General features: G+C 39.4%; 2 protein-coding genes across 4 annotated transcripts in view; one reads left to right on the top strand and one right to left on the bottom strand.

Moving 5' to 3' along the window:
* Positions 1-12817, bottom strand: part of PDS5A (PDS5 cohesin associated factor A) — an 84147-nt gene extending 71330 nt beyond the window's left edge. For 2 of the 3 annotated variants that reach the window (XM_068403031.1, XM_068403030.1), the window contains exons 1-2: positions 12441-12817; positions 11460-11630 (exon numbers count right to left, since the gene is read on the bottom strand). In XM_068403031.1, the coding sequence (XP_068259132.1) occupies positions 11460-11630; positions 12441-12467 (198 nt within the window). In that variant the 5' untranslated portion in view covers positions 12468-12817. The remainder of the gene's footprint in view (positions 1-11459; positions 11631-12440) is intronic. The other variant, XM_068403032.1, reaches the window with a different exon arrangement.
* N4BP2 (NEDD4 binding protein 2) overlaps positions 12705-25301 on the top strand; it is a 61430-nt gene continuing 48833 nt past the window's right edge. The window contains exon 1 of the mRNA XM_068403022.1: positions 12705-12840. The gene's annotated coding sequence lies outside the window, so the exon portion shown is untranslated. The remainder of the gene's footprint in view (positions 12841-25301) is intronic.

The raw sequence follows: 25301 nt of genomic DNA on the forward strand, positions 1-25301 counted from the left end.
CAGAAGATTGATAAAGATGACGAAAAGCTGTGGGAAAACCCTCAACAAATCCTCTAAAAATGCTTGCAATTAATATTTTCCTCATTTATAAAATTTTGAGGTGATTCAGCTAGTTTTAAAATTAATTTTATGGGGATGTTGCATGATGCCAGGCTTTTAACCAAAGTGTAGACAGGCGTTAAATCAGAGAGTACACAGAAACTTAAACTCATCACAGCGCACATACAGACCGAAGTCAGAGTGACTCTGAAGTCTCAAGATGGTGTAAATGAGGGCACAGCTCCACAGTATGACTTCTCAGGAGGCAGAGTCAGTGTAAGAGAGTCCCTGAAGATGTCTCTCAAACCAGCTTCACTGCTAGAGAAAATGTAGTGATGAACTCCATCCTCACAGATGTATATAAGTATCAAAAAACAATTTTAGCATTAGAAATGGAGTGGCACACAGAGCTGCAACTCTAGGATGAGTATGCTTTAATCTACGTAACAAATTCAACTCAGACCAGAATGTTCCAATTTGCACAAGAACTTAAACTAAGAACAACAGACGAAGATGTCAAAATGAAACAAAATTAAATGGCAGCCTTTTTACTTTGTAATCTGACTGAAGGTGTTTTAACCTTTAAAGGGAAACAAAGGCTAGGACTGAAAGAGCATAACTTCGGAAAACGATATACGGCACCCCAGCTTTTCCAGCTGAGGTTTAGAAACATAGACTTTAGCTTGGTTTTCACTCCCAGTTCAAAGTCTTTTTTTTTAACATTATTAGATTTTCTACTGACCTACTTCCAGTTGTACCACTGCATATATATTCTACAAAGATATAGTTTTAGTACTTGGTGAACCCTCCCATTTCCTAAAGCAAAATTCTCATGATTTTGCAGCAGTCTAGACTACCAGTTCCAACTGGAACAAGGCTGAAATCTTATTTCCAGATTTCCCAATTTCCCTTAGGCTGCAGAGTTATGCCTACTTTCATATTCTACATATATTTTCTAAGAAAAAAATGTCACTAACAGCTCACAAATGCAACTCCTAGACCTTCATTTACTGACTTCACATAAGCGAAAATAGTACTTCTTCTCTTGCCACTGGAATTTTACTGGTGATAGCAGAAGTGGAAGCTTTAGAGAAGAGATGGATTAGAAGTTTTTCAGAAATAGTGACACACGCCAACTACATTTACAAAGGATGACTGAATAAAGTATTTAAATAAACATGTATTTTCAGCAAAAAGCTTTAAAGTTGCCTTGCATTTCTTTGTTTTGCTTTGTAAGTGAATGAATGTTAACTCTGCAGCAATTCAGTGCTAAGAACCACCTGTCAAAAAAATAAACATAGAGTAACCTTTACCACCTCCCCCCAGAATGCTGAATTCTGTTTCTACCATCAAAAGTAAGTACTGAGTATACTTTATCTCATTCTTATTACTGCAACAGCTTAAGAATTAAACTATCCTACAACACCTATCCTACAATACATTGTGCCATTGCACGAACAAAGGGCATAATTTCTGAACGATTCCTCTTCACTGTTTGATGTAAACAAAGTTTTTAAAGAAAAATTATATCATTTCTAACGGACTAGGACATTGGGACTAAAGCCCACAGAAAGGCACTGCAGTTAGTGACAGTTACGTGACCAAGTACCAGGTTTTACTCTTTTAAATCACAAGAACAACTTTTATATTCTCAAAATTTAATTTCAGCAATTCCCTACTAAACTATGACTATGGTTTGATTAAATTTCAATTATGAGTTTATTATGGAGAACCATTACTGCATTTTGCATAATTAAGTACAGGCACATATTTTCAAACAGTAACAGAAGAACGCAGTTAAAACACAAAATCATAGTAAAGTAACAGGATTTACCCTACTTTGACTAATCTATCTGAAGGTAGAGGAAAAATTTTAAGGGGAAATCTCCAACAGCATTTTCCTTTCATTCAATTGCTAACACAAGTAAGGTCAATCAGTTTATTTTTTTCAAGGAACAACTTATTTTAACAAACTTCTTTTCACATCCACACTATGGCATCATCATAAGGCTCAAACTGCAAATTTTCTTTATATTAAGCACTTCCTAAGTTCAACTCTTTCACTGCACACATTTTCCTTCAGCATTTGCACCACCATCATGATTCCAAGCAGCCAAAATAAACACAAAAGACCAAATCATGTAAGAAAAATACTATTGAAAACATTAACTAAAGAACTTCATAATTGCCTTGTGAGATTTTTAGCTACTGTTGAGTGGTTTGGGTTTTTTTTCAATTTTTGCTTTACCCTTCGTGTAATAGCACATCACATAAGCAGTTTTCACCAAGATGATCAAGGGATGCAAGTATTATTTTTAGTAGTTAAAAACCACCAATTTAAGTTAAAAAAATAGTAATATTTTCAAATACCATGCACAGCCTTCTACCAGTCTGCGGGTTAAGAGAATATTAAAAAGTTTTTGTGCTTTATTTTATCTCTTTATCTCCTTTACTGCTGCTATATGAAATGAGTTTTATCATAAACAGCAAAATTAACAATGGCTGGTTTCCAACAGATCTGTTCCCCATCACTCTCCTCGGAGAGGCCTGCCAACTCACTCCCTTCTGTATCGCTCACTCTCATCCTCCTGCACTACCTGCCCACTCACCTCTGGGAGCTGTGCCTGGAGAGCTGGGGAGGGGGGCTGCACATCCCCTACAACATTCGAAACACCCATGTGGGAATTAGTTGATCAATTAATTTATTCCAGCTAGCACATGGGCTGCTGCTTTTTGAAATGTTTAACAGCACTGGTCCATTTTCCTTTGTATAAACAGAATTAGGATGTCTCTGTTCTGCTGTGCACCAATTAGACAAATCCTGCATCTCTGAAACCTCTGTCCAGCTGCCAGTGAGTTTTGAATTAATGTAACTTCAGGGAAGATCAGTAACAAAGAAATTAGACTGGCTGATCAGATAAAAACCTTATTTCATTAGAAAAGCAAGCTAAAAGCATTTGTCCAGACAAAGCATAATCACATATACAAAGTAAACTGAAAAACACAAATATGTTTTCTTTCAATTTTTGCAGTACTAACTCTTGGGCACTTAAAGCTATAATAATAAGATTTTCATAATAAGTGCAAATTTGAAGTTGGTCATTTGATGGTCTCTCATGTTAGATGCAGTGATAAAATAGTTTAAAGATCAGTAAGTTACACAATATTAAAAAAAATACGGTAAACCTGCAGATCTAAAGCTATTCCCTGATGGTCAATCAGGTTATCCATAGAAAGCCATAAGAAAGACAGAGACTACAATTGCAGAGGAACGGGAATTACTTAATGACTGCAAGCAAATGCTAATACTACTAAACACTAACATAACTACTTTTTTTTTTCCCAAGCACATGCATTTTTCAGGTGCTGTAGCCAGCAAAGAAGGGGGTGGGGCAATAGTCCAGAAATATTTGATTTGTCCAAACTCCTTTTAAAATATTCTTTCTCCTTCATCTTTAATGTCTGTATCAGTTCAAAAAATTATTTGTAAATAGAAAAGATAAGTCTCTTTAATGCTTATGGATGTATATTGCCAGTACAAAACTTTCTCTGTGCTTCAACAGTTTGGAAAATTTTGATAAATCTCCTGGAGACAGATGTCATAATTTCTACCATAAGGTATTAAAATACAACACTAAAAATGTAATATAAGGCCTGAAATTGCTAATGACTACACCAAACTGTTTCAGCAAAAGGTGACAGGCTCTATTCATGGAAGACAATAGAGCACCATTAAGATTAGGTAGTATTACTGAACAACTAGAAAGAAATGGGAACTCACTTGAGAAATACTAAGACATTAAAAAAAGGCTGACCAGTCTTCACAGTAAATTTGAATGGATTTTTCCCCCACTATGGCTGCAAAACTGATCCTAACACTGCAGCTCTGACACCTCCATCAGATAAGTACGTATCATCTGTCTCACATAAATAAAACATATGTTTAGTATAGCCCATGCTATCTAGGTACTATGGAGTTTTCAACCTTCCTTTCTAAGCAGGAACATACTTTGTGCCAATTTTATCTTTGTTTACCTTTAACGGTACTTCATCATGCTTAAGACATCTTTGCAACAGCCAAATTCTGATGTCAGCACAGCAGTGGGAATACAGTTCATTAAGTTTACTGCAGCTGCAGAGCCAGCAAACACACACTGCTTTCAGTGACACCAATAATAAGCATGTGTTTTAGATTTCTAGGTAACAATGGTCATTAAGAAGATACTGCGGTCTGGAAAAATTTCATATATGAAGAATGTTTAACATAGATTGGGGACAAGACAAAAGTTTCATTTCTTTAACTACCACAATGGCTATAACATATACTGTGAACCAATGATCTGCTAATTATTTTGTCTGTTGTTTTTCTTTTTTGGTAGCAAAAGATGCACACAGGCATTAAGCAGACAAGATAATATGCACTGATTCAAGTAGACAAGGAAGAAAAGTAACCTCAGATAATGTTTGATTCCCCTTCCTATCAATCATCTCCATATTACTGTCTGCAAACCAAGGGATAATTTTTCTTTCACTTCATAGGGCTGTTGTGAGATTAACACTTCGTTTATGAGTCTTTGAGCATAGTTAAGGCTCCTGCTGTTTTGCAAACTTACACATACAAACTCCTCATAAGAATCCAGTGATATGTAAAGGATTTTGTATCCAAACTTTATTTAAAATATTTGAATACACAAGGAGTCTCACACATTATACCATAAAAATACATACTGACAGGCTCAGCCACCTAAAGTAAGTGATTTACAAAGCACGTCACTTATACTAAAGACAACATCAGTTCAGCTCTGCTTTGATGCAGCCTTCCAGTATGACCCTAAGAAATATTTAACCTTCAACAATTTTTTAAGTTTCAATTTCAATGAATACTCTTTCTTCAGGAAAGGGGCGCAAACCCAGAAATTCCTAATTTACTATCTGTCATTATTTTGTATGCTTTTATCACAGCAACTCTTATTCATCTCTTTTCCAAGGTAAACAGTCCTATACTCCTCAAACCTCTAGTCACTCTCCTCAATGCTAACGTTAATATGGTAATTGGTAAGTGATTACATACCTTTCTTTTCTTTTTTTCTTTAAAAAAAAAAACAAATAACCCACAACAAAAGCAAACACACAAAACCCCTTACATCCCCCCCCAAAAGAAACCCCCACACAACCAAAAACTTGAACCCATTACTTCATTCAGTCCACAGAAAGGACTCGCTCTGGAGTTAATCAAGGTTGTTTGGTAGAGGAGCGTATTGCCCAAAGGCTACCTTCCTTATTTATTGAAGCTGGAAGATTATAACTGAAGGAAAATATTGCAGGAAAGGAATATTCTATGCCATGTTTTAAAACAGTTAAGCCTGAAGACTTGAATGCCAGCCTCCCACCTATTACGAAGTTTCTATACAATGCCTGTTAAACAGCCTATAACAAGGTTTTCACAGAAAACGTTTGTAATTTTATGGGTTCTTAAGCAGGAATGATGAGGCCTGGTTTACAGAAGTGCTAGGCATTCAGAAATGTAACTGAAATCAAAGGAACTTGTGGTGTGAACATGTGAAGCGCAACAGAATGCACAGTCACTTCAGAAGTCACATTTTAGAAATGCCAAATCAGGCATACAAAGCCAGCTTGTCCGTCTTGTGTTTGGGTTTTTTCCTTTCCTCTTCAGTTCCCCATCTTTTAAACTGTGATTAACATCACATCCTCACAAAAAAGCATTAGCACAAGAACAAAATTAATAATTCTTCAAGGTTTATAGTAGAATAAATGAGGGCATAACAACTTCTGAACTAGCCTGTCCATTTTGATGGTCAATCATCAGAAGTTACCATTCCTAATTCAGCAATCTCTGTCTTTTCCCTCTTTCAAATTGGGGTTTCTTTTCTTTCACAATATTTATCTTCTTGTTGCCAGGAAACCACTAGAATAATATTGTACGGGTGAAATTGTCATTAATCACTGATGCACTTGTAACAAAAGAAAATTATCAGATACAAAAACAAAGGGTCTCATCATCAATCAGTTTGAAATTAAGTAACATCTGGGTGAACTAAGTGAGCCTACATGGTCTATTTCTCTAAGGTTTGATAAAATTGGGACATTTACAAAGCAAACAGCTAATATTCCATTGGAAAAAAAAGAATCAGAACAAGATTTCTTCTTCTCTGACTAGTGGCCTGTCCTAGTTAATGAAAAACTTGATTGTTACAGGAGTCAAACTAATTAAAAAGATTAAACTATGAGCAAAATCAAATTAGAAATTTGGCTTTAGGCTTATGTGGCCAGCAATAGCTCAAGAACATTGCAAACTGCAGTCTGCAGTTAAATACAATTAATGGAAGTTTAAAAATTGTTAGAATAATTAACTGTGGATCATTTCCTCACTATACGACCTCCACAAAACTACTTATAATTCTTAAATGTAAGCATGTAAGTACATGCAAGTCAGAGGTCTAAGCCATGAAAATACTGATGCCATCTAAGTCTTGCCAGCAAATAGTATTTACTAACTAATACAATCCAACATACTTAATATGTTTACCTTTTCCGCTCAAATACACCAAATTCTACTGTATGACGCAATATAAAATAGATTTTTTTCTCCCAGATGATACTCTTAATTTATGTTTTTTTAGTTTCCTTCAAAATAACTACCTAAGCATAGCCAGGTCAGATCAAAGGCCCACCTAACTACACAATCGCAGAGAGTGGCCATTAACTGATGCAGAAATATCACTGTGGGTGAAGAGCAACTTTTTTTTCCTCTCACATACTTCCAGCCTACTCCAAAACATTTAAGTAGCAAAAAAGCAACCTTTCTCAATTTTAACATTACACAACAGATGCCTAAAAACCACCTGTGCATAATATGATAAATTACTAGCATCAACTATTTCTAGTGATATGAGGATAATCTTCCGAAGATAAAGACACAACAGGCCCAACTACAAAGAGGCCGACATCTAATAATCACAAGAACATGCAGAAAGACAATGGGAAGAAGGAGAGGGAGTTTTTGTTTCACTCTGGCAGAAATACATATCAGATAACTAAGAAATGCCATGGGACAAGATAAGGAAGACTTCAAGGCACACTAGGAGTGCTAACTTCTCCAGAAGATCACAAGCTAGGCCTTGGGGTGGGGTGGCAGGGGAAGAATCGGGGAGAGGGTGGAAGGGTGTGTGTGTGTGTGGAAATCAAAAGAAACTCTCCCAGAAAATGCCTTGCTGGACTGTCGCCATGGGAAAAGCAACAAGACTACTGGACTGATTGAAAAACAAAAGGAAAATCACTCCCCCAAACAAAAAAAAAACCCTCAGAATACAGAATACTAACCCAAGCTATGACAAAGGAGAACTACATCGTCCTCAATAAATTCAAACCTATAAAACTCTTAATTTCACAAAGACAGGTTTTTACACTGCCTTAAATGTTTGTTAAAAATCTCTATGCTGAAACTAATTTCAGAAACTTCCTTTTCTTCCTTTTTTTTTTTTGTTTGGTTTTTTTTTGTAATTCTGTATCTTTACTGTCTGGTTAAATGTGCTTTTTACAGATTTTATGAATTAGCATTGCTTACACTGATATCTATAGGTAAAATAAACACTGGACTATAAATGTTTTCCTTTTTTCTACAGACTTGTCACACACTTTACCAAACTGTAGTTGTTGGTACAAAGCTATACCTGAACTCGTCATCATGCATTATTTCTTTTACTTAAAAAATCTAGACAGTGATAGGGACTTTTGCATTGTTTCTGCAAAACTATCTCAAAAGATAACATTTGCAAACTTTCACATTAAAATCGACTCTGAAGTTCCTTCAACACTCTAAGGCAGAACTGCCACAGAAAGAAGTTGCTTTTTTCCCTATGCCAGCACAAAACTGTAACAATAAATCAGGCAAGAAAATGATTCAGGCTAAAATTAATAAAGGTTTGGGGTTTTCTTCCTCCTAAGTTTTAACCCAGATCTGCTCACCCATCCGTTTTGGCATGCAGTAAAACAAAATGCTTGTAGAGAGGGTACAGAACAGAGGTTGGGACATGCAGCAGAGAGAGACACTTCTTTCAGCGGCAGTTTTGGCTTTGCCTACAAAGGCTGTTTAAGTCGGTCTCTGAGAAACTCTATGCATTTTGGATTGATGGGGCTATTTTTAGTGTATCTGATGATTAAGAACACTACTGTTAATCTTATTCATAATGATGATGGGGTTCTATATATAAATGACATCAAAATATTCTGTTCTGACCAAAGAAAGTTATATCTAAGATTTAACAGTTTACTGACAACAATATACAAGTCTGGAGTTTGACAAGGCAGTAAAATACAGTCAATTTTGAAAAAAATTCAATAGTTGTAGAGAAGCTTTGCAGCAAAGCAGATGCTGAGTTTCTAAAACTTCTTTCAATCTTCAACTATCTTATGGGAAGAAATATTATATTGCTAACTACAATTGTTCTCAACTTGTATTTAACTGCTGGCTCGATTTTGGAACTGAACAAGGACTACTTGTGTGCCTCAGAATTGTTTGTTTTCCACTTCTATCGCTTAGTTAAATAGAAGTTATCACCTCTCCTCACAAGTCTACTAAATTGACAAGCAGACTTACAGCCCTAAAACCAATCACTACATAAGTTAAACAGATGCACTGTAAAGAGGAACATTAGCCAAAAAAAGAAATAATTTTGTGGTCAAAGTACAGTAAGCCTCAACTCTCTGCTAACATGATAGCTGCCTAGTTTGGTTAAACTTAATTGGATCTATTAAACGGACACTTGTCCCCAGCCACAGCACACCCCAGTTAAAATCACTTCTTCAATAGCTGAAATTATACATCACATACTGTCCCACTCCAAGAAGGCACCAACCCATCAATGTAATGTAATACACCAGAAACCACATTCGACTCCATTAAGCACCAGAACTGGTGTTCCATTCATCATATATATGCAACCCAGAGGCTCTTCCTTTCTACATTGCTCAGAAAGTACATGTTGATTTTAAAATTCTCAATATTTCCATTTTCAGGACAGTGCTAATGTTATCATACAGCTATATCAAAACACTGTAAATGAATCTGGCCTACATTTTATTACCCACAACCCCAAGCAGAAGGAGGGAAAGGATAGAAAAACATTCTTTTTAAAAGTCCTTGGCACAAAAGCTGCTGCTCAGGCACTCTGGGACAGGTGCCCAGAACGTCTCAAGTTCCAACAACAAGAAAAGCCTTCATTACGAGAAGAGGTCTGGACACAAAAATACAGATGTGATATCAGAAAAGTTGCTAATAAGGACACAAATTTGTAACCAATTAAGTTGACCATGACTTCAATAAGCTAAAACAACAAAAATCTGCAGGAACTGACCCAAAGCCTGGTGGCCAAAACACCAAGTTATACACGCATTGTCTGTGAGAGACACAGAGAGCAGCTTTAGATCATACATGGCCAAGAAGAAGGTAAAAAACCTACAGTTTCAAGGATCGATTCATGCCTAAAATTGTACATTCCGCTAAAGCTGGCTTTTATCATTATGTCATACTTAAAGTTGTGGAAAGTTATCTTTTAATTGAACAAAATTTTTTCAAGCACTTCCATCCCAAGCACTGCATCATCATAATATTCCACATGGCAAAGTCAATTTGTTTTTATAAATCAAGGTGATATCAAGATGCATGGATTTAATAAATAAAGATTATATATATGTCTATACAAAAACATAAAGAAAAAATACTTGTTCGTTGACTTCTAAACTGTACAGTACTTCCGTTTTTCTTGATGCTTCAGTAAAGCCAGTATCTGACCAAAAAAATTCCTCAAACTGATTAAGCAGTACCAACAAGATAAGAAAAATCCTCCTCTGTTGTTTCAGTGATGGTAGGTCCACTAGTAAAGTATTTGTTCCCATTTAAAATTAGTCTACAGACTTGAGGTTGTCTGAATACAAACAGTAGTTTGTAAAAAAATTAGAGAAAAACACCTGCTCTTAGGCTAAAAATTATGTCCAACGTACAGATGTGAATTCAGCAAAACATACATGCATGACTTTGAAATTCTATTATTCCTGTTATCTAGGAATGGCACAGCTCACCGCTGCAAGCTCTCCAACTGGGACAAAATAAAATACCCATTTTGACAAGCACCTCAACCATTCGACAGAGAGAGACTTTGATTCAAGGTCTCTGTCCAAACAATCAAAACTCTAGGATCTTTTCCTGTAACTGGCAATATTCCACTGGAGTTTTGAAAATACTAGGCTGGACTTGCCCATTCAATAATTTTCAAAACTGTAATTGGACAACAAGGCTCGTTTTCAAAGAAAAAACTGACATGTGCCTTGCTGCTTTGAAAGCAAAACACAAAGCCTACATTCTCGTCACATTTATAGGCAAGACATTTTTTGATGTACTGAGTAGCCAAGACCATGATTTTTATTTTTCAGTCTTTGTGGGGTCACTGTTGTGATGGGGAAACAGATCGTCAGATGAGAGAATATTTCCGATCTCTAAAAAAATTATTACTACGTCTCCACCCTGGGCACAGAACCAAATCCCAGGTTACGACAACTTTCTGGTCCAAAGACCATGGCATTACCAAACAAGCTGTGCCAATATTTGATCAATGCTCAACTTTATTCTCTATTTTCAGCATAGAGTTAAGAAACAACACTACTGTATCACAGTAGTATTTCATGTTTCCAGTGCAAAAAGGGATTTAAAAAAAAAAAAAAAACCAAAACCAGAGATAAGCCTCACAGTCCCCCAGGATGCTGTCAAACACACAGAGAAGATGCTTTTGTAACAGCCTCTTTTGCTTAGGAAAATTTAGCAACTTTGCCAAGCACCAGTTATACTGAATAGGAAAGAAACAATGAATTATATCAAATTGCAAAATCTGAGGCAGGTTTTACATATAAAACAATTTCAAAGTTCCACCTACAAACTCCAGAAATTCATCTTTGCTGTCTGCGAACAGTACTGTCTTTTCAATCAAGATTACCCTTAACTAGATCTACTTATTTCCCCCACCCAGCTATGCTTGCTCAAAGTGCTGGAACCCACAAAAACCTTCGAGCTTACCAACAAAAATTTTCAGTAACATCCTGCAATTATGACTTATGATTCCACTTCAGACCTTTTACCAACACTGTGGATGTATGTCACATACAAATGAGCAGTTAAATGTATCAACTCTGGCTTTGAGAGAGCTCGCAAGAGTACAGTCACGAATTACAAAAATGACTCCTCCTCTTTTAAGGAAAAGCAAGGAAGTGGTATTCCCATAAAGGTTTGCAGGCAAGAAGGAGACATTTCAACTATGACAAGGAAACTCTGGCAGTTCTCTCCCGTGATGAAATGCTGACCTTAAGAAGCAAAAGCTGCCGGGAAGGGGACGGTGGTCAGGATTGCTCACCTTTAACCGTTTAACCACCTCATCGTTCGTAATTTTGTCCGTAATCTCCTTCACTCCAGGAGGATAGTAGATGATTTTACCATCGGCAGCAGGTTTTGGTTGGGTAGCAGGGAAGTCCATCCTGGTGCTGCTGGTGATAAACTTTCCTTCTCCACAGTCCTCTACCGGCCTCTATCGGTCAGAAAACAAAAGTTCAGCGGAATGGAAACGACTTTCTAACCCTCTTTTTCCATTTCTCACCCTCAATTCGCAGAAGGCCCCGGCTATCGCCCCGCCAGCTGCGCCCCCCGCCGCTGCCCCCGCCGCATCCCCCCGCGCTGGGCGCCGCCGGAGCGAGGCCCGGCCCGCCGCCGCTCCCCACAACTCCGGCCCCTCCATTCCCCTCCGGCGCCTCCTTTCATTGCGGGGCTGCTCCAGCCCAACACTGTTAGTTCGGAGCCGACGATTTTACAATGAAATTTCGGACTCGATCGAAGGATGCCCCGGGGCCGAGGGCCCGTTACGGCCCGAGGAGGGGGCCGGGGGTGCAATTCCCGGCCCCGGGGGGGCTTCGGAGCCGGCACACCGGCCCCGGAGCCGGGAGACGAGGCCTAAACAGTTAGGCCTCAAAACTATCAGGAGGCAGAGGAACCAACAGGAGAGGGGGAGGGAGAGAGGGAGGGAGGCGGCGGCGAGCACAAACAAAACACCCCCGCCGGCCCCCCCCCGCCCGGCGCCGAGCCCCCCGCCCGAGCCCCCCGCGGCGGCGGGAGCCCCCCCGGGGAGGGGGCCAGGCCACTCTCCACTTTCCATTTGTTCCCGCAACTTCATGTCCCCTTAGCCCCTCGCTCCGCAGCCCCTCCTCGCCCCGCCGCCCCGCACCCGGCCGGGCCCACAAAGAGCCCCCCCCGCCGCCCCCGCACACACACCCCCGCCGTCCTAGGGGCGACGGGGAGGGGGGAAGCGGGGACGGAGGGAAGCGGGACCCGGAGCCGCCTTTACCTCATGCAGCTCCGGAAGGTGCAGCATTGAGTAGCCTCCGTGCCGGGTGGTCCTCGCCGCTCCGCCACCACCCCCGCCGGCCGCTGCCCTGGCTGTTCTCGCCGCCTCCCTGCTCCGCGGTGCGGCGGCGGCTCCTGCTCGGGGAAGGGTGGGGGGAGGGGGAGGCTACTCGGTGGCGGCAGCGGCGGCTGTGGCTGGGGAGAGGGGGAGGCTCCGGCGGAGCGTGCGCCGCGGGGACACAGTGCCGCTCTCCGTCCGGCCGGGGAAGAACAGCCCAGGAGGAGGCTCCGCGCCGCTCCCCTCCCCCTGCCCGCCCGCCCTCGGGCCTGGGGCCGGGCCCGCAGCGCCGCCCAGCTAGGATCCCCCAGCCCCAGCCCCGAGGCAGGGGCGAGGCCGGCCAGTAAGTCGCGCACCCCGGCGAGCCCCGCGCAGGGCGGCGGCAGCGGGCAGTACCGGGTGCGGCCGCCGCAGCGCTGCCTCCCGCTTGGCGCCAAAACCCCCGGAGCGGCCGGGCCGCCGCCTGAGGGCCGCTCTCCGGCCGGGCCCCGGCCCCGCGGGGCTCTCCTCCTGGGCGGCGGGGGGCAACGGCCGGCCCCGAGAGCGAGGCCTGGGGTCGGCTGCCGGGATTGCCGGGGAGGGCGCGGCGGGTTCCCGGCTGCAGGGCGGCAGCACCGTGTGCGGGAGGGGGAGAGACATGTTTGTGTTTCCTCATGGAGCCGGGCTACTCATGGCTGCGCGGTCTCGTCTGGCCGGTCCCTCGGGCAGCTGGTGCCGGTGGTGGGGCCTGGTTGGCGTGATAAATAAGAAAATGGGGGGGAAAGGGTGTGTTGGGGTGGCACGGAGAGTGCTGTGGCAGGTAGGAGTAAATAGCCCTACTTCAGGCAGATGGGGGGAAGAGCAGCATCCACACGTCAACGTCCAAATTTTTCTTCCTCGTTGTTGGTAGATGAGTTTCTCAAACGTTTAGTTATAAATCTTCAGGAGAAACTTGAATATGCAGACTGAAGGAGCCCTTGCCAGCCAACTCAGGAATTCCTTCCACGCAAAATGTCTTTGTAACTTAATATTCTTTCATATTTCCAAGAGATTGGGTATGTCTGGAAAGTCAGCAGCAAAGTGGGATACATCTGTTTTGAACTTGCATTATGTGCCCTGCATGTCTTAAATATAGGTCGGCTATAAAGCGTTTTCCAGATACCCGCCCTCCTCAGAGAAGGTGCATGACAACTGAAAGATGACTTTTAACTGATCAAGACTAATTTAGAGTCTTCAACTGACTATTCTTGGTTACTCAGACTAGCTAGAAGTATCATTCTTCTCAATTTTTAAAATCTCAAATGCATTTTCTGTAGAGCAAATTAAAGGTGGGAGGCTGGGACCAGTCTGTGTGGAGGGATGGGTTTCTGTGCAGGTGCTGCACGTGTGTGGCTGGGGCCTCGCTGGGCACAGCTGAGGGGCTGGTGTGGCTTGCCAGTCACAAAGGAAAGATGCAGGAAGGTGAGGGGATAGGAAAAGGATAAGTGAGTAAGATTAGGGTGAAGTGTGCCAAATTCCAGGTTTACAAGGTATGGGAGGAAAACGTACAAAGACTGAGGAGCACTCGGGTATTTCTGGTGCAATAGCACGTGGGTAGGAAATTTCTTTCCTACACCTGTGTTCCTTGTCTCCCTGCAGTGCTGTCCTAGGGAAGTTAAAGCCTTGTATGTCCATAGCTTCTATGAAACCAGCTCAGAAGGATTATAGTGAAAATAACTGAGAGTTGCAAGGCACGTTTAGGAGATCTCAGACACGGATTTGGAAATCTAGAAGGGTGCCACCACACAAGGTGTTTAAATCTGGCTGTGAGTCCAGGGTTAGGTAAAATTATTCTCTCCAGGCTTAAGGATTGATAGATTGGGGCATTCATGATGAACAGGTGACTGTAAGAGTGGGATACACAATTCAGTTTTAACAAGGTTGTACTGATTTAATAAACAAATAAAGCTAACACCAAGCATTTAATCTTTCCTAATCCGAACTTCAGTGGCTGTTTAGATTTGCCTTAGAGCTGAAGTACTCAGACTAGCTATCAACTCTTATTTGTTGCCAATAAAATAATATGTACTGTCAGAACTATTACACTTGTAACAAATTTGGGGTTTTTTATCCTTACTTTTGTTACATTAGGTATTTCGCTTCCCCAATCCAATGACTAATATAAGCAATTAATTTGGTGTAGATTCCTTATTTTTAATACGCTTGTATTAACACAATAAATCAGAAACAAATCCTAGAGGATTATTCTGTAACTAAAAAAAGAAAGTATGTATCAAAAACCTATATGAGCTGTCTTCAATTTAAATAGAAAAAGAGAGGATGTAAGTTAGTAAAAATGAGGCAAGAAATAAATTTGAAGTGACCTTTGCTGAGGTTTTTATATGACCCAAGCACAAAGCTAGGAAGATGTTAGGCTTCTCTTTGGGCAGAATTTAAGTATTATGGGTATCATATTCTAGAAATCTCACCTAAGTCTCTGAACTTCATGGTTTTTAAAGCATTGTTTTATTGTCACTGAAAAGCAGTATTTTATGTATATCACTAATGTGACCTACAGTGTCACAATATTTTCTTGTAATCTTGTGGTTACAAGTTTTTCACAAAGTGACAGCATCTTTACCTAGAAATTTTTATACAAGTGGTCATGAAGTAGGAATAAGAATGAAAGGGTAGAGGGCTATGCTCCCACAACTTGTTTTTAGTCTAAGTTAAGGACAAACACAGTGCAGAGCCTCTGGTATGCACTTCTAGTCACGTCTATTTTCCACTGAAGAATAAGATAAACTCTTGCATTCTAAGGTGTATGTACACTGTAACTAACATGTAGTTAATGTGGCAGTTCAAAGACTTCACTTGAAAGTGCCAGGCAAAGTTTGCACATTTAATTCCAATTTTATTTCATCTTGAGCAAATTGTTTGTGAAGCCCTACACTGGAGTACTCTTGGCTGTGGACCAACATTGCTCTGTCTTCTTGCAGACTTCAGATAAATAGTGAAGTTAGCAATTACTGTGGAGTAATGTTTGAAGATTTTTAATTCTCAGGATTTCGTATCTGTAGTATATAACACGGAAAAAGTCCTGAAATACATCAATTGAAAGCTGAGTATCTAGGAGAGGTTCACACTAAATTTCTGCTTTCACAAATAATGATTAGTCAGCAGTATGAAAACTTTGACCACCCCTCGGCGACAATGTTGTTGGAGTCCTTAGCCATTAAATGTAGGTGCAGTTTCTACTGGTAGACTGTTCCATTCCTGGTATAATTTGTTGTCTGACTGTAGATTCTGGTAATCAACAGATTACCTTGATGACATACCCTAGGTCCACAGCTGGAGTATTTTGCCAAGCATACTAGTGTAAAACTGTCAGAGTGCTCTTAGGATAGCCATTAATGTAAATGCTGTTTGTCAGATACAGGGTGTTTTGAATGAGTCTTAGACAAATCATGATCAGCAAAGTGGTTGAGAGAGGAGTAGGTGCAAATTCTGTAATCATGGGATGATTAGGCAGTGGCCCATCTTTTCTCAGAAGAGAAGCAGCGGGATTTGTACTTCTGCACCATTTGAAATTCTAAAGGGTTGAAACAAAGCGTGTGGTTCTGATATCACACCCAATTAAGGGAAGTATGAATGAACACTTAACTGCCAGTTAGTTTGAATATATGCATGGCATTTTCAGAATGTGCAAACATAAAAGCTTCAGATAATCTGACCTGGGGTACTCTTAATCTGAATAGTCCTGAAATCTGCTCACAGATATGATTACAGCTGCTAGTGTCTGGTTTGTTGCCTTTGCTTGTTTGACCTTCACCCTTCTAATTTCAGCAAGCAGCTGAGATCTGACTTGGAGTCTGCTTCTTGTACAGCTGTAGCCAGGTTCACATGATCCCTTGGGTCTTAATGGATGTCTCTGTCTAATAATAAGACTCAGTCTATTACCCAGATTACTCAGTCTATTTACCCAGATTTTATTGAGTCCCTACCTGGACAAATTTATTTTTGAATTTATTTACTTTTACTCCCATTATTTTTATTAGAATGTATTTACTCCAATCTGTTTGTTGTTTGTTTGTTTTATTAATATATTTTAGACTATCACTGCAAGTGTAATTTAGGTGCTTAACACTCTTGTGGGGTGGTCTTGTGGGGTGCTGCTTTCTCTGTATCATGCCAGGAAAGGTTAGAGAAAAGTACCAAGAAAAGAAGAATATGGTGGTTTTACTTGTAGGGGAAATAACGCAGCACAAGATTTTCAGAACAAAAAGGCTTTCAGGTGAAACAGAAGAGAGTATGGAGTGATTACTTTAAGCACAGAAAATCCCTTAATTCATGTTGATTAAGTTAAGCTATGCGCACGTTTCCAGGAACAGCTTAATGGTTGTCCTCAGGTCTTTGTTAGTACAGTAGGCATGGGTAGTAATAATGATCAAGAACTAGTCAAGACACAACAGTGTGTCATGAACTGCAGAATAAGTCGTATCTGTCAGTCAACTGGGCAAACAAGTAAGAAATCCTATATGATAGGTTAGGAAAGCGCTAAAGCACTTGTCTTCCTAATAATAGTTACGCTCTTGAAAGCTCCTGCTTTGCAGAACCAGGTGGTGGAGTGTGTTCCTTCAATATTAAATCTTTTAAGTCACAGTTGAATAGGTCAAGGGAGGGGGGAAGCTTAATTACTTGTTTTTTTGATATCTAGCAGGTTGCTTTCTGGCAGGTTGCTTCCTAATCATGAATGCTCCCCCCCGCCTTATGAAAGCTTATTTAAATGATACACATATTTTCCTGCAATACATCAGTTCCTCTGAACTCAGTAAAAATCAAACCCTGGAAAATAGTTTTTTGTCCTCGGTTTTGCACAGCAGCTTTCTCTCTTAGCTTTTTGACTTTGGTATTAGCCCTTGTTTCTGGTCGTCTTTCCTCTTTGTCCGTCTGTTGATTCTCTCACACATGCAGTTGCACACAGCTCCTCCAGTTAAAGTTATACCCTCTAAGTTTGCTGCACTGGATCTTCAGAGATATCTGTGAGGTTTCTAATTAAACTTTGCAGCGCAACATGTCTTTGATAACAGCACCTAAATGTTTTAACTACCTATTTTTATAAAAGAATTGATGTTTTTTATATCTGTAAATTGAGAACAGTGGTTACACTCACCTGAGTCAAAGGTGAGTTTCTTCACAATGTGCATTGCCACAATGAAAGAGCTCCAAAAGGTGTCCCATTCCAGAGGGTATTTGTAGTGAAATTACTCTCATCTAACAATAGACCGGGAAGCAAGTTTTGTCCTGAAAACAGGGATTTATGTGTGTCTCCCATGATCTACATTGACCAAGCAAAATCCATAAAAGGGTGGAGGAGGACTTGTGTGTATTATCTCATGAAGACAATCAGCTGGAGACAAAGGGCTTCCCTGGCAGAGTGCCACGACTTGCTGACTTTTCATGGGGTACCACCAGTTCTGAATAAAGGGAAGGACCACATACTGTATGGATGATATACTCCTTTGAAACCAATCCCTAGCCATAATCTGCCTAATGTTGTTTTGCTCTGGTTTTTGTAAGGAGGGCTTTCTCCTGTGCTGTCTGAAAATGTCCTTATTCTGAGTCATGCTTGGGGACGGGGCAGTTATACTTGCCACCGGACTTTTTTGTGGTATCAAGGCACGTTCAGAAATGACAAGGATTGTGATTGTCAATGTGTTTAAGCCATTGTGAAAAAATGTGTATTTGCGAATACACTTGTAATTTACAAAATACTGTACTGACAGAACAACTGCACTTGTTTCCTTTGCTTGCAAGTTAAGTAAAATCAATTTATTGGCACCTGCATATTAGTGATTTCACAGGAGAATTTTTAGAAGCCTCCTTGATCCATTGCTACTTTTGAGCATTCAGAAACTGAAGTCACAGCAGTCTACTGTGTGTCATCTATCCACCTCCTTTCTAGCTGTTCTCTATTATGATGACTTGTCACCATTCACTCCGTAATTACATTCTCAAGGTTATTTCCATCTCTACTCCTGATGTGTCCAAAGCACATACATTGACACCTATTCATTTCTGACAACCAAGTCTACTTTTCTCCAATAATATATTTAATATGAGCATTTATCATCTTTTCTGTCCGGGAGATATGCAAGAGTCTTCGCTTGCACCACATCTCAAAAGCTTCAATTTTCTTTCTGTCACTATCAGTAATTTCTGAGAAGTCACACTCATAAGCTGCTACAGCAAAAATTAAGCATTTCAGCAGTCAAATCTTTCTTCTTTTTGAGGTGAAATGTTTTTTTCAGGCTTTCATAAGGGAAGCCATGGATGGATCAACTGTTCTTCAAATTTTTCCAGTTTCCGTTGGACAGGTTCTGATTGGATAAATTTGATCCCAGGTAACTGAATTTATGAACAGTCTCTGTAGCTAGACCATTAAGCATGGTTAGCTTATATTCTATTTTTATTAATTAAGAAAAGTTATTTTATTTATGGCATACTCAAGAATAGCCTGTATTTTTCATTAGCCTTTTACTAACTCTCTAATACTTGCTGCACAGCAGAAGCGGTTGTGACAAAGAGCATTATGTCATCAGCCAAAGGTCACTTAAAAGGAGTCCATTTCAAACTCTGCTTTTCCATTCTGTAAAGTCCTTCCCAGATTTTTTTATTTTCCCAGCCAGGCTGCAAGGAAATCTGCAGTTACCTGCAGTTGTAATAGTAGCGTATAGCTCTTTATGTTTGCTTGGTATGTTTTCAAAGAACAAGGCAGATTTGGGAATTTCTGAGTGTATGGGATTGCTTAGAGGGAATACCACTGAGGAAATTGCAAAAGTTTGGTAATATATTTAGCCTATGGCAGCTACCTACTGGAGGGAAGACAGTATGAGCAGAGTCTCTCCCTCTGTCCCATTAGATGAGAACTGTCCTGTGATCTGTTAAAAAATGAGAACATGTGGGGTACTAACAAATTCTGATTAAGAGGCTCCTTCGTGAAAAGTATTGATAGTATTTGTGATGCTGCTGTTCCTAATTCTTTCACGGATATAATGTCCGCTGCTCGCAGTAAAGAAAAGAATGATACGAAACTTTACAAATGAATACGAACTTGGAATTTACCATTATAGTCAAAGAAAGACATTTGATGAATGGATGTGCAATCTCAGAGCTGTACTGTAATGATGGGGTCATTTCACGATGATGGATAGGTATGTGCTGTACTATTCAAAGGGGTTGCATTTATCAAACTCGGGGAAGCATCAAAGTGTTTGAGTATGACTCTGCGAGCAATAGAATCATTACAATTTGCCTTTGAACAAAGTCAGGAAATATATTGATCCATATAGGTTTATGCTGCTAGGAAAGCAACTAATGATGATTCAATCAATGTCTTTTGTGAATGGCTTGAGGGGATAATCATTAAAATGTTGCACCACTACACCACTTGGGAACTTGAATATGAAAGTTGGAATTTCAAACCCTTGTGAAGAACAATTTGCATTTGAATTTACAAAATAAAATTACTTCTTTGGATTGTGCAGCTCCGGTCACTTCATCCTTATGATTCTACTTCAGTGAATGTACTGGATGTTTGCATCCATGCAGGTCATCAGCCAGCATGACAGAGGAGCACACTTGAGTATCAGTGGAAGAAGATTTTCCTGAATTTAGGATATGTGGCAGCAGAGAAGGTAATTAAGGTTATTTGAGCCAGTACTTGAATGGGTATTTAACAAAGTGGACGATGAATGGGTGTCTAAAGAGAGGACAGAATATCAGATATTGAGTAGACAAAGCCAGAAATAGGGTAGACAAGGCAAGAGCAAATATAGTAATACAAGAGCGGTGTTCACAATAGTCAGATTTCTCACCAAAAATTCTCCATGATGGAATATAAAAGTCCATGATGGTAGAGTGATCGCTGAAGGTGATATTAAATGCCAGCAGAGGGATTACTGCTTGTAAAGTAGACTGATATGTATCCACTTACAATTTCACCAACATCTAATACCACTATTTATATCCTGTCTGAATTTGGCAAGGCAACTCATGTGTACTCTGTGTAATATACTATAACTACACTGTATCAAGCACATAAACACTTGCTTTCTTAAGTATATCTCTGTACTGTTCTTTTTATCTTCCAGACACTGCATACTTATACCTAATCATTTATATTTTCAGGGAACCGCATGCTAAAATTGTAAACTTCCTCTATCTGAGACCATTAAAAGGCAAAGACTTAGCCAGCATGTGACCATTGAGTCACTACTTTAGATGTACTCAGTTTTTGCTTATGGAATACCATTGATCTATGTTTAATCAATATTTTTTTAAACTTTCTCAGCAGCCACCTCTAATCCAGCACATGGAGATGAAAACTTGAGTGAACCAGTTTTTTCATCTATTTTCAGTATCATTTAGCTTGACACTGCCCGGATGTACTCTGTTAGGCTTGTATCTGTGCTTCAAAAACTGTAACAATATGTTCTCTCACACAGCTTTATAGTAAAAAAGATTTAAATGAAAAAATATGTTGACAAGTCTATCAGATTCTGAAAATAGTAGGAGAGAACAGTACAATGTTACTTCTAGGGGAGAAAAACTTTAGCAATGGGTCCTTAAACCCCCTAAGGAAGCAGCTTCACATAGCAAGTAAGAAATAACACTAAAGGAAGTACACAAATGCTCACATAATCTATGAATAAAAAAACCCAAAGGCTTTATAGTTTTCTGAATTTAAGCAAATTTGCAGTAATATTTAGTCTGTCTTACCAAACCCTTATTTTGGTGTTTGTCTCTGTGTTACTTTCTAAAAGGTTTGTCCCTTGACCCATTGCCAGATATGAGAAAGGGGGACGCAAGAAAAGGTATGAATGAACACAGGAGAAAGGGGAAGGAGCAAAGATGAACACATGTGGTAGAGAATCTGCAGCTGGCCAAGCATTAGAGAGTTTCATGTGAGCAAACAAAAAATGCAGAGATAGAAGGTGAAATAAGTAGACCCAAGTGAATTGCAAGTATATTTTAAATATCATTATTTGTGATCAGTAAGTACAATTTTGCCAAATTCAAGCTGAACTGAGAAGCCAAATTCTGAGAACAATATGATTAAATGTTTTGTTATATATCTTAAAACTAGTCACACCTACAGTTCGTATAGCCTTAATATAAAGGCTCCTTTCAATTGGCTTTGCGTATTTGGAAGCTACGAAAATAATCTTTTCTAAAACTAGCTGAACAAACTTGCAAGAGGATTTTTAAAAAACAGAGCATACGATTAAAACTCAAAAGGAGATTGTTGTAGATTTCTTTTGCCCCCTATTTTCATATGAAGCAGAGTTCCAGGAGAGCTACATCGAAATACATTGGGAGCTTTTGTTTCTGCATGCATATGTCCTGCCTGCTGTTTTGATGCTGCCATGGTTAGTAAATGGCTTCTTGCTGAGCCCGGGAAGAACGAATATGTGACACTGGCTGCAATCATACTTGGGAGTGACACAACCTGCCATCCACAAAGGGGTGAACCTGACAGTGTAGAGTGTTGACAGGTAAATGAAACAAGCTTAAATTATGGAAGTGTTGTTTGTTTTCTATTTCAGTCCTAATAATAGGTTTAAACATAATCGAGATAAGGATTTACTTGTATGTGCCTTTGATCACTGCTGAATTTGAAAAGTAAATGTATAACCAGCAACAATTAGGAGAGTCCCAAAACATTTGCCTTTAAGAGTCATCAGTCACAAACTGCATAATGCTGCTGAGGAAAACAATTATGAACATGTGTATGGATGAGGGGAAAATTGGCAATTTGTTCTTCTGCTGGGTATTTAACCTTTTCACTTTCTACTCTTCAGTACTGTGTAGTACATATAGTTTATTTTTCGTATGTGGAAAACAGGCAAGTTCATAACAAACACTGACGTAGAGATAAAATTCTCACTTGGTTTTGAGGTATTCATTGTTCTCTCCTAACCATCACCACTGCACAGAAGAAATCATAGCTCAGAAATTGAAGAACTACATAGAAATATGAACTACTCATGTTTCAATGTTCTTTTAAGTTAGTGTGTTTTTTCTTCCAGGAATGTAAACGGAGGCATAAAGTAATTGAAAGAGTTCAGTGTTTGATCATCTACTTAAAGAAAGCTTAAACATGTTTTCATGCTGGTTGTATCAACTTTTTTTTTTTTAATTAGTTGTCTATTACAGATGGGCCCAGATCCAAATCACACCACCTGTCCTCCATCCTGAATTGTGTGTGTGAGATAAATCTGGTTACAGATACCAATCTGAATATCATAAGCTAGGGCAGGGTGGAGTGGAGCTTGTCTTAAGATCTGACTCCCTCGTTCTCTGGAGTTGGTGTTTGCATGAATTTGGCAGGTCTGAGCTAACTGAGTTTTACCTAGTCATCAAACAAGTCGGAAACAGTAGACCGTCCTGTTACAAGGCGTGACTGTTGTTTTTTGTCTCTGGAACCCTAAGGTGGTCCTTAGCTTCCTGCAGCTTTCTAAATTTGAGTTTCTTTTGTTGCTGGTGTTATTCACTGGGAAAGAATGTGGCCCCATTTCCAAGTGACAGAGGGTGTGAAATGTCAAAAAAGTAGAAGTGGTAGGTGGATTTTAAAGGGACAAAAAAAAAAAAAAAAGAGGTCAGAATTTACAGGAAAGCAAAAGAAGGCCCTGTTCCCCATTCAGTAGGGACCAAAGAGCCATGGAGTCGATTTCCTATCTAAATAGTTAGGTTTTATCATGTGACAGTTACAAAGAATCACACACTGAAAGAAGGATTTCCTTAAAAAAAAAAAAGTCATCTATACAGCTGTTTTTAAATGCACATCACTCCCTGCTCCCTTCCCCCATCTCCTTGGCTTCTGGTTTCAGCCTAAGACATGCAGCATACAAGTTATTCAAGTTTAGAAACTACTTAGTGAAAATTAATTCATAAATGAGTGCTAGTGGGTTTAGATCATAACAAGTTCCCTAATTTATTTTTAGAAGCAATTGGAGAAATTTGCAGGCGTTTGTGACACAGGTCAAACGGAAGGGTTGCTGTAGCTAGGCACTTTTGTGTAACAAATGGTGAGTGAGGAAAGTTGATACTAAGCAGGACACCTGCAAGATACTTATATATTGTAGAATTTTGAAGCCATTGAGTTGTGATATCAGAAAATTTTGTAAAATACACAGGTTTGGATAGGATCTGTACTTCGAAATAAGGCCTCTGAAATTCTTTGGGAAAAGAAATAAAATAGATTTTAATATTTTTTTAATCTGTTATTAGTTGAAGGTCAGTCACTGAGGTAAACGAATTTGTAAATCCCTTATGACTGGCAAGCAATTAACTTCTGGTAAATGAATTGTACAGACAATGGAGCAGCGTCTGTCTTGACAGGTTAAAGCATTTGTTCACTCAAGTGACATTACGAGATGACTGAAACTTGCCTAAAATTCAGGCTCATACTTAACATTAGATTGACTTAGAAATTCCATTCTGCATCAAGGTCCAATGCTTTAACATTTAAAAATTTCTGAATCGGAACAAACAATAGACATCCCAAAACTTCCAGTAGAATGAACATAATGGGTTTTATTTAGAATCCCTGAAAAGTTCTAATGATTTTTTTTCCAGTATTTTAGTAAGGTGAAATGGACTGATTGATAACATCACAAAACCCATAAAATAAGAAAATATGTAAACTAAAAGAAGCCAAAATTTTAGTTGAAATAATATTACATAGTCAAAAGAAAACAATAACTGATAGCTTTTTTTGCTTTTCTTTATAATGTCAAATTGACTTTTTCAATAAATGTTTTGGTTTTGAGTGTTTAATTCTGCATCTCAGGATGACTTGGTCGCATTAAGTAAACTTGGGCACTAATATATTTGAGGAAATGGATCTGTTTTGCTCTAAGGAAAACAGTTGCTTTAGATGATACAGAACACCTTAATGTGATAAAATCCTAATACGAGCAAGGTAGTTTGTAGTTTTTACATGCTATCACGGTGAAGGTAAACAGGTAGGAACAGAAGATTGTTTTAACCCTCTAATACATATAATATATATTGTTCCAACTAAAAGAAACAAACCTGTTTCCCTTTCTGCCTCTGCCCCATTCTTTCCTTAGTGAAGACAAAGTCCAACATAGGATGATTTGGATTCAGTAGCTATCGCTTATGTTAGGGACTTGACTCTGGATAAGATATCCCAGGAGAAGCTCAGCTGCCCAAGAAAATAAATGCTGAAGTCTCACTGCAAATTCTTGAATTATGTTAGAAAATTTTAGCCCAGTTCAAAATGAATGCAGTTTCTTCTGCAGCTGTGGCTGTCCTCTTAACAACAGCTGCCTGAAGGTAGTTACCTTGCAGATGGAAACTGGAGATTTTCTGTCCTGGTGTGGTTTTGTTCTACAGCTCCGGCTTTATCAATGAATGGAGGCCATTAATGAGACTGTTCCTTTGAAACATTCTCTTTCTTGATCAGCACACAACAATTGTTTTTGTAAAAACACCATTATGTAAACTTTCATATCCTGGTCAAATTCCAGTTCAGATAACAGCAGCCTGCTTTCAGGGTTCCTACAGTTTCAACTAGTCTGTTAACCTACTCTGTGGTATTGCAGGGTGTTGTTAAACAGCTGTTGCATTTTGAGAGGTTGCCTCAGCTAACTGATGTATAAAGTGGACCCCCATGTTTGGTTTTTTTTTACAAGACATTTTGGAGATGGTAAAAGTTACAGAAGTGTCAAACATTCTTAATTTTTTTTCTGTAAATGTTTAGTATAATCAGGTATAATAAGCAAAATTTTATATCTGTTCTGCAATATATCTGGAGTA

This window comes from Nyctibius grandis, chromosome 6, assembly GCF_013368605.1.
Source record: "Nyctibius grandis isolate bNycGra1 chromosome 6, bNycGra1.pri, whole genome shotgun sequence".
NCBI lineage: Eukaryota > Metazoa > Chordata > Aves > Nyctibiiformes > Nyctibiidae > Nyctibius > Nyctibius grandis.